This window comes from Coenobita brevimanus, chromosome 90 (assembly GCF_032717465.1).
Source record: "Coenobita brevimanus isolate Jiangsu-jjx chromosome 90, ASM3271746v2, whole genome shotgun sequence".
In the NCBI taxonomy this organism is placed as follows: Eukaryota; Metazoa; Arthropoda; class Malacostraca; order Decapoda; family Coenobitidae; genus Coenobita; species Coenobita brevimanus.
Window position 1 is genome coordinate 17,511,209 of NC_137043.1, and position 12,023 is coordinate 17,523,231.

The 12,023-nt window shown below is 43.7% G+C and overlaps 2 protein-coding genes across 2 annotated transcripts; both read right to left on the reverse strand.

Moving 5' to 3' along the window:
* Nucleotides 1–5,481: 5,481 nt before the first annotated feature.
* LOC145411619 (uncharacterized) lies at nucleotides 5,482–7,246 on the reverse strand. The gene is made up of 2 exons (XM_080281627.1): nucleotides 6,356–7,246; nucleotides 5,482–5,586 (listed from the first exon to the last, which is right to left on the reverse strand). The coding sequence occupies exons 1-2, from the start codon at nucleotides 7,244–7,246 to the stop codon at nucleotides 5,482–5,484; spliced, it is 996 nt and encodes a 331-aa protein (XP_080137753.1).
* Nucleotides 7,247–10,330: 3,084 nt separating this feature from the next.
* LOC145411620 (uncharacterized) lies at nucleotides 10,331–11,800 on the reverse strand. Its single transcript, XM_080281628.1, has one exon. The coding sequence runs from the start codon at nucleotides 11,798–11,800 to the stop codon at nucleotides 10,331–10,333; it is 1,470 nt and encodes a 489-aa protein (XP_080137754.1).
* Between the last annotated feature and the right edge of the window lie 223 nt (nucleotides 11,801–12,023).

The window sequence follows — 12,023 nt, forward strand, 5'->3', positions numbered from 1 at the left end:
TCTAACCCTATCCACTCATACGCTGACGACTCCACCCTTCACCTTTCCATTCGGTTCCTGCAACGCCCATCTCAACAGTTACTTCAACAAGCAAGGGATGAGGCTGTGGCACACCTAATGTCTGATTTGGCTCGTATCTCTGACTGGGGTAAAAATAATATGGTTGTCTTTAATGCATCTAAGACTCAGTTCTTACACCTATCAACCCGACAAAATCTTCCACAGGTATACCCACTAATGTTTAATAATATTCAGCTTAATCCTGCATCATCCTTGAACATGCTTGGGGTTTCATTTACTCGGAACTTATCTTGGAAAGATCATATTACATCTCTTGTAAAATCTGCTTCCAAGAGATTGGGTTTGCTAAGCCGACTCCGCTCTTTCTTTACCCCTGCACAATTGTTGACTCTATACATGGGTTTTATCCGCCCCTGTGTGGAGTACAACTCTCATGTGTGGGGAGGCTCCCCACATACAGCTCTTCTCAATAGGGTGGAGTCAAAGGCTTTTCATCTCATTAACTCTCCTCCTCTTACTGACTCCCTTCAACCTCTGTCTCTTCGCCGCACTGTTGCATCTTTATCTCTTTTCTATCGCTACTTTAATGATCACTGCTCCTCTGAACTGTCTGCTTGCATTCCTCCACCTCTACGACGGGTGCGTAGCACCCGTCTAGCAGCAAACTCTCATCCCTTTTCTGTCCAACTCTCTAATGCAAGAGTTAACCGTTACTCCCAGTCTTTCATTTATGCAACTAGTCAGCTCTGGAACTGTCTCCCTCTGTCTGTATTTCCTGCTGCCTATGATCTCCAGTCTTTCAAACGCAGTGTGTCCAGGCATCTCAAAATGATTGGATCTTGAATTTGGCTCTATATTGTATTTTGTTTTTCTCTTGGAGGGAACTGTTACTGCGGGCTCATGGCCTTTGGTTCCTTCTTCCTCGCATAAAAAAAAAAAAAAAAAAAGTTACGTTCTTGTAACCCCCACGAAATGCCAAATACGCGAATACTCAATTAACAATTGAATCTTGCACTTGTGTCCAACATGCTATCCATCACACAGTCTATGTCCATACTAGTTGCGAAAGAATTCGCCGTCAGACAATTCCCTTTCACAACATGGACGATTCCCCGCCATTCTATAAATATACTTATTATTAATTAATCAAATTTTTCATAAATATACTTATTAATTAATCAATTTTTTTATAAATATACTTATTATTAATTAATCGAAACTTTAATAACTATATTTCAGGGGGATCCAGCAAAGTCTATGTTCAATAGCGTAGGCTCTGGATATTATTTATTAGTTGCACCTTTAGTCAATAATTAACTTGTTTCTTCCTCGCTGTAGTCGCCTTTGAATTATATTCTAGCGTCGTCCATAGCCATCTTCATTAATGAAGGCGAATTGTCTTGTTTTTGTTGTGACGGCGATTTGCCTTGACAGCGAATTGTCTCGAAACCTCCATACTCATCCCGAAATACCTTCTTACAAGATTGAAAGTACATACTCCATTATAAAGGAAAAACGTAAACACCATACTGTAATACACAATTATCTACACAATTATTCACAAAACAGTACAAAATAAAAAGATGCAGTAACTGGTGATAGCAAACACTCGCATGGTCGCATGTCCCTCAACTCACACAGTTGCACCTCCCCCGACCACTGCCAGCTATTTACTGTTTGCTGCCAGCCACCAACGCCACTCCGGGGCTTCCATGAGCTCCGCTCATCTTACCCTAGAGTCAAGTCAGTTTTACCCTAATTCTTCTATTTTACCCTAAATAGTCGGCAAGACTGACTTCAATTGTATATATATATATATATATATATATATATATATATATATATATATATATAGATAGATAGATAGATAGATAACTTCAGAGTTTTGTGTTTATTTCTATAATAGGTTTGCGTAATATTCTTAATTTTCAACTGACTGTGGCACAATTTTTTTGTTTGTAGTTTGGCTGAAAATTACCCTACAATTACCCTATGTTCTGCATTACCCTAAACACTACCCTAGAAGGGGTCTGATTACCCTAGTTTAGGGTATTTTACCCTAAAATGGAACCCCTGCGCCACTCAAAGACTCACAATCTGACAAAATGATTTTTCAATCATTACACCACAAGTTAAGCTGAAATTATTAAACTTGTTACCTGACTTTTTTGCTCCGTATCACGTACTGTACATATTTTTTTTTTTCCCCCAAGGTGTGCACCACATAAAACTTTAATTCAAGTCTATAAGTACAGTAATATTTTTAGTTAATGTCTGTTTGTTATCATTTTACATACCTTTAGTTACAGAAGAGTTTCACTCAGAGACATCAGACGAGGCAGGGGAGTTAGGAGAGCGATCGTCAGCTGACTCGTCCTCCATGCGTGGTGAGGCAGGAGAGGATGAGTTGCCGGATGTAGATGGCAGGGCAGATGCAGGGCTGCGTTGGTTTTTCTTTGAGAAAAACATAGTTATTGGAAGTTGCTCTCTTTCACGTTTCATCTCCTTCATTATTTCATGGTAAGGAGCAAACACAACTTCCATCCCATTCTTCACTTTTAATGCCCTGTCCAGTAATGGGTCATACGACATTAGCAGGGAGATAGTATGCCTCATACTGCGAGTGATTTCCCCAAGTTTTTCTAGTGTCCACGCCTGTGGTAACTCATTTCTACCAGATTCCTCTTCTTCTTCATCTTTCTCTTCTTCATTGAGCAGTTCTTCCAATTCTTGTGTCGTCAGTTCTTCTCCTGCATTCCCCAGCAGTTCCTCCCGAATTTCTTTTTCTTGCAGGTCAGAAAACCCATTCTTACAAGTTCAGCATCAACAGTCGGGAATCCTGCAAAGTCATTCACGACTGAAGGCCACAATTTCTTCCAACAGGAGTTGATGCAGCTAGCAGAGAGTTCCTCATGGCACTGTTGAATTAACATGATGCAGTTGGCTATGTTGAATTTCTTCCACCACATTTTGATGTTATCTCCTTCTTCTATGCCTTGTCTAATCATAGCAAAGCTTCGTGCCATGTATTTTGCCTTGAAAACAGCAATGATGCCCTGATCAAGTGGCTGAATGAGTGATGTGGTGTTCTTTGGTAGAAAAACTACCTCGATGTTAGGGTGTGCAAATTTAATTGATTCAGGGTGACTTGGGCAGTTATCTATTACCAGCAGCACTTTAAAGTCTATCCCCTTTGCCTTCAAGTATCTTTCAACCTCGGGAACAAAACAGTTATGGAACCAGTCACTGAACAATACTGCCGTCATCAACGCTTTCTTGTTGCTACAATAAAACACTGGCAGCTGATTTAAGTCTTTCCCTTTAAGTGCACGTGGTTTTTTAGCCCTGTATAGCAGCATAGGCTTGATCATATGACCAGCTGCGTTCCCACAGAATAGCAGCGATACTCTGTCCTTCTGAGCTTTAAACCCAGGTGCCTGTCTCTCCTCTTGAGATATAAAAGTTCTGCTGGGCATTTTTTTCCACCACAGCCCAGTCTCATCGGCATTGAAAACTTGTTCCGGCAGATACCCTTTGTCCTTCACTAATTTTTCAAATTCTGCTGGATACGTTTCTGCTGCTACATGATCAGCAGAGGCTGAATCGCCAGTAATCCTGAGATTGTGGAGTGAGAATCTCTTCTTAAAGTTCTCAAACCAGCCTTTGCTAGCCATAAATGTGTGCTTCCCATCTCTCTCTCCATCACTGAAATGATTGTACAAATCCTTGGCCTTTTCTCTGATCGAATTTGTGTCAACAGGAATATGTCGGCGGTTCAAAGCTTCAAAACATATGTTCAGAGCCTTTTCCATTTTAATCAGGGCATTATCACGAACATGTTGTGACACCTTTGCTGACGTTGATGCACAGCTAGCAACTGCATGTCTTATTTCTTTTTCACTTTTCTTAATGTAACGCACTGTCGATTCGTTCACTCCATACTCACGACTGCATGCGGCGTAGCTCTTGCCACTTCTTAGCTTGTCCAATAACACAATTTTCTCCGCTAAGGTCATAACTTTTCATGATCGTTTTGTCACTTTGGAGTTCTTACTGATTGTATTATTAGCCTTCAGTGAGGCTGGCTTACGTCCTGGGGCCATGTGGAAATAACGTGGGAGGCCAAGTGGCTTGTATCACAGCGCAGTTACAAGTGCACCAAGAAGGTGAGGCAGACAGGCGTGGACTGAGGGATGCAGGCAGGGTTCCCAGATTGTTGTCAGGTTTCCCCGCAAAACTCGGCTCAAAAACCGCCAAAATCCCCCCAAATTTTCCAGACAAATACCCCTAGAAACCGCCAAAAATCGCAACCAAAACCAGTTTTTGTATTTATAACACCGAAATTCAAAATCAGTCTCTATTCCCTGGCAAATGATGGAATAAACTGTCTAACTCTCTGATGCAAGAATCAACCGTTATTCTCAGTCTTTCATGTATATACACCGTAAGTCAACTCTGGAACTCTCTTCCTCTAGCTGTTCTTCCTTCTGTTTATGACCTCTAGTCTTTTAAATGCAATGTGTTCAGGTATCTTGAATTAGACGAATCTTAAATTTGAAGCTCCTTTTTTCTCTTTATTTTCCTTGGAAGAAACAATTTTTCATTCTTTCATTCTTTTGGTTCCTCCCTTACTGAAAAAAAAAAAAAAAAAAACAGTACTCATCCAATCCAATTAATAACTGATACAAATATATGAAATGAGCAGGCATACCGATTATATTCAGGGTGAGCAGTAAGCGCGTTCTGTACATGAATACAAGTGCGAACATTCAGACTACTGATATATATCAGATGTAAACTTCTCCAACATCTGGTCATCGGGGTTGAAGCTTCCACAACAATCACACAGACCAGAATAATTCAAACGTGATCACGGATTATGGACACGAAAGTAAGCTGTGGATGAGGAAACTAGTAGCTTGTTGCAGCTGCCAACTTGCCAATTTTAGTATTAATGATGCCAGCTGGCAGTTTGGAGGTTTCAATTTTTTCACTGAAAACAGTTTTCCATCATTTTCAGTACATTTTTACAAACCCGCCAAATATGAATTATCCCGCTGAGTAGAGAAAAAACAAGCCAAATTTAGCGGGAAAACCGCCAATCTGGTAATCCTGGATGCAGGGCAGAGGGACCGCGGGAAAGGGATAGAGGGTGGTGTGAGTTTACCGCGCTACAATTGGAAACGGCGGGAATTTCAAATTTTTTGTTTTCCGTATATTCAAGGATATTTTAGTTGAACTTATTAATGCTAAGAAAATCCGCGAGAGGGCAAAACCGTTAAAAAAAAATCCGCGAAACATACGGGATTACTGTATTATTTCACCACTAGCAGCAAAATCTGTCACTACCAGGACTGTTTCCCTCACCAACATCTAAATCACTGATTGCCCTGTTACTGCTGGCAGTGCTTGAATGTGACCTTAGTTCAGGCTCAGTCCTTTCACCAACCTCTAAATGACCTATATCTCTGCTACTACTGGCAATAATTGTGCTTGAATGTGACCCCACTGGTTCAATTTCAGTCTCTGATAGTTCTTTAAATTTTCTTTTATAGTCTCACCAATCTAAAACCAAGGTTTCGGTGGAGTCCAGCCAGGGATTTCCCGGCGTACAGTGTTGCCTTGTTTCCTATAATCTGATTGGCTAGTGGCTGACCTGACACCGTTAAGAGTTCGCCGCTCACATCTCGCCACCTGGCCTGACATGACTTCACCCACTTCTGTGTGTGTGTGTGTGTGTAATTCACCGTGTCGGTCAGGATCACTTGATGGTCGTGATCGTCAGCTTTTACCCTCCCGGAAGAGAGCTGAGAGCTCATATAGTCCGATCTAAGGGCAAGGCTGTGACCTTCACACACGCACACACCCGTCCCCTTGCTCCAGGGGGACAGTAACCACCCACTTCGTCAGTGAAACTTTTCGCAACCTGAGCGAGGCGCGAACTCCCGTCCACCAGTTGGCAAGCGAGAACGTTACCACTGCACCAGCGAGCGGTGTGTTTGTGTATGAGTGTGTGTGTAAAGACAAACTAATTTAAGTTATAAATATAACCAAAATAATGAATTTAAAAATCGCATTCTCTCTCCTCATATAATTTATGATTTTTTACCTGGTTATAGCCTTTAAATTACACTCTACATATTAAAACTTAGACTTTCTTTCCACACCACCCAAGAAGTAAAAGTCACGGCGCTTTTTTTTTTTTTTTTTTTTTAAGAGGTTTCCCTGATAGGCCTATTCCTCTTCTCTTACAGCATGTAAGAAATTAGCATGAATCCTCCTCATCAGAAGAGGTGAGAGTGATAGTGAAAGAAACAATGAAATTATCAATTGCCACATCTCTTTTTGCATCATCTGTTTGAATTTGTTCTGCGTGTATAACAGCAATTCTCCAGTTTTCTGATGCAATATTCTCAATTGCCTCATGAATAAGTGGCTTCATATCAGCATTCCAGAATGTATTCCTTTTTGATACATAGCCTTTAAGCTGAGCCCATATGTGTTCTATTGGGTTATACTGGCAGTGATAAGGAGGCAGGCGTACAACTCGATGGCCGTGCTCTGAGGCAGTCTTGTCGATGACATAATTTGTATCGGCAGCAGTGATGTGGCGAGTCACAAGTTCCATAAGTTCCACTTTCAGGAGACCCTCTGGTACTGTTATCCCTTTCTTCTCCAGCCATTCTATTATTGTTGCTTTATTGTTGGAACCTGTTGGTGGTTTATGTTTTTTCCTTGAGTAATAGGATGCATTATCCATCACAATAACTGAAGCGGGAGGAATGTTAGGTAACAGCTGTACCTGAAACCACTTCTCGAATGTCTTGGCATTCATCTGATCGTGGTAATCCCCGACATTTTTTGCTTGGAATATCAGGGCAGCTTCGGGAACAAATGCATTTTTGGTTCCGGCGTGCAGAATAATCCAGCAGCCACCTTTCCCTGACGGTACCTGCACTCCCTCAGTTTTTCCTGAGGTGCTGTCTACCGAGCACTTAGAAACCGTGTGGTTCTGATTTATCCAAGTTTCAGCTAAGTAGACGATAGTCTTGTCAGAGCTTGTAAGTGCCTTCATTTCTTTTAAAAACTTGCACCTGGCAGAGATTACATCACTGCGTTCCATTAGAAATCTCCGTCCATCAACACTTGCGTACCAAAATCCTACTTTCTTCATAACTTTTCTTAAAGTTTCACGGCCGCCAGGGTAAGAAAGGTTACTCTTCATTTCTGCGTGGATTTTTTCAAGGGTAGGGATTTCTTTTCTGTCATAGAAATTTAAAACAGTTCTGCGTAGCACATCTTCATTGAAGATATCAAAAAAGTCTGCAATTGGTTTTACACGTTGCCTTTTCTTGGGAGACGTAAACTCTGGAGAGTTGGTTTCTTCATTATCTCTTGCTTCTCTGCGTATTGCTTCAATCCTGCTCTTGCTAAGTCCTGTTGCTGCAGCTGTTCGATCAATTGCCCTTGAAACATCATCGAAAATTCCTCCGTACTGCTTCTCCTGCAGAAAATACTGGCTTACGTTGAAGGCCACTTCTTTGGCTTGACTATGTAGATGCGAGCGAGTTGGTGTAGCTGCCATTGTGTCTGCATCAACACAGAAAGTGAACAGTGGAAGCACGTGACAGAAGCTTAAATCTCCCTCCAATGGATCAATTCCCAATATCGGCCTGGATGTTACCGCTCGTGAGTATTTTACCTTATTTATTTCTATTAAGAAAATAGCGTATGTTCTACTGATTCCTTCAAATTATATTATAAACGTAATGGTTACATTACTTACCCAACTTAGAACTACCGTGAAAGTCGGTAAAAGTAACTACATTTTTTTCAGCAACACTGTAAAATATGTATGCCACGTTGGCAGGGGAGTGAAAGATAAAAATGGTAGATTACTAGTAGAGAAGGGAGAAAAAGTGAGCAGATGGAGAGAACACTTTAAGGAATTGTTGAACGTGGAGGATGGAAGTAATGCGAGTATAAGTGGCTGGGGAATGGCTGGAAGAAGGAGGGAGGTGAGAAGACAGGAAGAAATCAGTAGGATAGAAGTTGTGGAAGCAATGAAGAAAGTTAAATCAGGGAAAGCCCCAGGAATTGATGGAGTGTGTGGTGAAATGCTGAAGCATGGGGGAGAGATAGTAGTAGAATGGATGTGGAAGATGTGCAGATTGGCCTGGGAGGAAGGTAGAGTCCCGGAGGATTGAAAGTCAGGTATAATTATTCCCTTGTACAAAGGAAAAGGGGAAAAAGAAGTGTGTGGTAATCATAGGGGCATTTGTCTTCTTAGTATAATAGGAAAAGTATATGGTAGGATACTTATTGACAGAGTTAGAGAAAGAACAGAGAAATTAGTTGGAGAAGAACAGGGAGGCTTTAGGAAGGGAAGAGGTTGTGTAGATCAGATATTCATTCTCAGATCTTTAGTGGAAAAGTTTCTAGAGAAGGGAAAGAAGTTGTATGCGGCTTTCATGGATTTGGAGAAAGCATATGACAGGGTGGATAGACTAGGATTGTGGAAAGTGTTAAGAATATATGGAATAGATGGGAAGTTGTTGAATGCTGTGAAGAGTATGTACGATGGTGCGAAGGCTGCAGTGCGTGTGGATGGTGAACTAAGTGAATTTTTCTCTTTGAAAGTTGGGTTGAAACAGGGATGTGTCATGTCTCCATGGTTGTTCAATCTGTACATGGATGGGGTAATAAAAGAGGTACAAGGTAGGGTAGTGGATGTTGGAGTGGCCCTGGTGAGGGAGGATAGTGTTTGGAAACTCCCTGTACTGTTGTTTGCAGATGATACCGTGTTGTTGAGTGAAGACGAAGGGGAGCTGCAAGGCTTGGTGGATGAGTTTGAGAGTGTGTGTAAGAAACGGAATCTAAAGGTGAATGTAGGGAAGAGTAAAGTGATGGTCTTTGAGAGAGGTGAAGTCAGTGAACGTACAGCGAGGTTGGATGGTGAGGAATTGGAAAATGTGAGTACGTTTAAGTACTTGGGTAGTGTGATGAGTAAGGATGGAGGTTTGGAGGGTGAAGTGCTTGAAAGGGTACAGCAGGGAAGAAAGGTTGCTGGTTCTTTGAAAGCAGTGATAAGAAACAGGGAAGTGAGCATGGAAGTGAAAAAGTTACTACATGACAGTATTGTGATACCAACTCTAACGTACGGAAGTGAAGCTTGGACATTGTTGGAAGGACACAAGTCAAGAGTGAGAGCCGTGGAAATGAGTTATTTAAGAGGAGCCTGTGGAGTCACATGAAGAGACAGGCTGACGAATGAGGATATAAAGGAGCGTTGTGGTATTGATGTGGATGTGATAGGAAGCGTTATGAGGAACACACTGAGGTGGTTTGGCCATGTGGAGAGGATGGAGGGTGAAAGACTGACGAAGAGAGTGTATGTGAGTGAGGTGGAGGGGGAAAGAGGGAGGGGGAGGCCGAGGATGAGATGGAGAGATGGGGTGGAGAGGTATATGAGAGAGAGGGGTGTGAGTTGGGAGCAGGGGAGTGAAATGGCGGGGGACAGGGCGACTGGGAGGCGATTTGTTTGTGGCCACCCCAAACGGGATTGAGGCGTCTGGCAATAGATAGATAGATAGTTTCTTTATTGATGTACAAGAGCCATATGCATTACAAGTTTACCTTCCTTTGATATGCTAGAATATTTACATTTATATTGTATTAGTATGTGTGTACCTATCTGTGATGCCTATTACATATATAACAAAATTTACTCATCGCTCGTTTAGGAAGTATGGCATGGCTGCACTCAGCGCCAAACCCCACCCAAACCTTTGTTTTAAATTGGTGCGACTATAGTACTTCCCTGAATCGTCCACTTGGACGACATTCTTACATTTGAATGTCATGAACTCAGTCATTAATTTTGAAATTAATTTACACAAGGCATGGAATGAAAAAGAGTTGCTATACAATCATAGGGCCAAATATACAATAAAGTTGTTCAGACTGCCACCACCAGCATAACCACACATTCAACTGGTAGTTTTGAGCTGGATGTACAGGCCTAGCGGCCTCTTCCAGAATTTCGACTTGTGAAAATCCAAACTAACATAAGACTTGGTAACGGTTCTATATGTATAATAGTATCTATGAATACTATCTATTTATGATGATGCAATGATTAGGGTAAGCTTACAGAAAGCAGCTGAGGTAGTAGAAGTAAAATAACGGTCTCCAGCAGGTCCAACAAAAGCAGCTGCCCGTGGTGGTCTTGGTGTTGATTGATGGGCTGGACCCGACGTGTAGTCAGATGTAGCCCTAACGGTGGTTCAGGTGTAGCAGAACTCTTTAATCACAGGCGGCGAAGTTGCCCCGATCTGCGAAGGAAGACACAAACATGGCGTAGAACTGAGTGGCGTAGGTGCTGATCTAGGCCCACCCCACCAAGAAGGATGGGGAGGGTGAAGTCCAGGATACCGAGGGTTGCAAGGCGCTCCCTCAGGGCGGTGCGGATGGAGTAGAAGCGTGGGCAATGCAGCAGAAAGTGGGCCACAGTTTCCTCTTGATTCACACACCACTGGCAGTAGGGATCTGGGTGCAGTCGCAGCCGATGCAGATGTGATGCCAGTCCAACATGTCCAATACGCAGGCGGGTGATAGCGACGTCCAGGATCCGGGAGACAGAGCGTACCCAAGGTTGGTCCGATGAGTCGGAGCGATATAAACCCAGCGCTGTTGTGGGGAGGGAGGCGTAGAGATCAGCATTCCATGCCTGACTACACCTCGTGGCTAAGAGGCGATGGTGAGTAATGGCTGGCAAGGGGTAGGGCTCCACATCAGGAAAAGTCAAGGCCATCCGAGCTGCTGCATCCACCACATCATTGCCCCTGATGCCCACATGGGAGGGAATCCATTGCAGACGTACCTTCCAGCCTCCCTGCAGCAGCTGAGGAAGGTCATCCTGGATTTCATAAACCAGATGACGTATGGAGCAGGGTTTAGAAGAAGCGATGAGATGAAGGGCTGCTCTGCAGTCAGTGTAGATGACCACCGGCCGAGGAGAGGAATGAGACATCAAAAAACGCAGGGCCCTCAAGACTGCGAAGAGTTCAGCAGTGACTACATCATGGGCATCCCCTAAGCGCCATGTCTGGCAGATGGAGTAGTCCTCTACGAAGATGGCAGCTACAGTTGCTGCAGGGGTGGAGGAGCGGGAGCCGTCGGTAAAAATAGCCATGAACCCTAGATAGGTGGAGCCAGCCATCTGCAGGAAAATGCGAGGGGCCAGGTGGCCATCCTGTGATTTACAAAAGGGCTCTGGGAGGTCTAAGGACACAGGTGAGGACAGGTCCCTCCACGGGGGCACAGGAGATACTGATCGGACAGGGTGGCGAGCTGGTGGAGGAAGTCCCAGAGTGTGGTAAGCGTGGAGAGCACGCACCAAGAGGGGCCGTCGAGACCTGATGGGCCACGATGGATGAGATGTCGAGACCCCTGCCGTCGTAAAGAGCTCCGGGAGTGGGTGGTCATCGGGCAAGCGCTGGATAGTAAAGTAGCGGCGACAAGTCAACTTCATCCTGGTATGATGGAGGGGGGGAACACCTGCCTCAGCCTGCAGAGATAATGTGGGTGAGGAGCAGAAAGCACCCAGCGCAATCCGGAGAGCGGTCGTCTGAATAGTGTCCAGCCGTTGTAGTTGTGTAGGAGATGCTGAGCCATATACTGAACAGCCATAGTTGATCTTCCCCAAGATGGCTGATCGATAGTACGCCAACAAAAGGTCCCTGCTTGCCCCCCAGCGGGATCCAGCAATACTCTTCATGATGTCAAGTTGTTTTGCACAAGATGACCGTAAGTATTCTATGTGATTGCGCCAAGTGAGGATGGGCCCATCCAACCGGAGACCAAGCAGCACATGCTCCCGAACAACAGGGACTGAGGTTGAGTCCAGAGAATTGCTGGAGATGATGGCAAACGGCGTAGAGTGAAGGGCATCACTGCACTCTTGTCAGCATTGATGGCAAGGCCCCAGTTCCGGGCCCAAG

What these genes read in the sequence shown, in the direction of transcription:
- LOC145411619 (XM_080281627.1), bottom strand. Translation starts at nt 7,246, where the DNA reads ATGAAGAGTAACCTTTCTTACCCTGGCGGCCGTGAAACTTTAAGAAAA. An exon ending in ATGATGCAAAAAGAGATGTG is followed by an intron (nt 5,587 to 6,355) that starts GCAATTGATAAT and finishes CCTTGGTTTTAG; the next exon opens with ATTGGTGAGACTATAAAAGA.
- LOC145411620 (XM_080281628.1), bottom strand. Translation starts at nt 11,800, where the DNA reads ATGAAGAGTATTGCTGGATCCCGCTGGGGGGCAAGCAGGGACCTTTTG.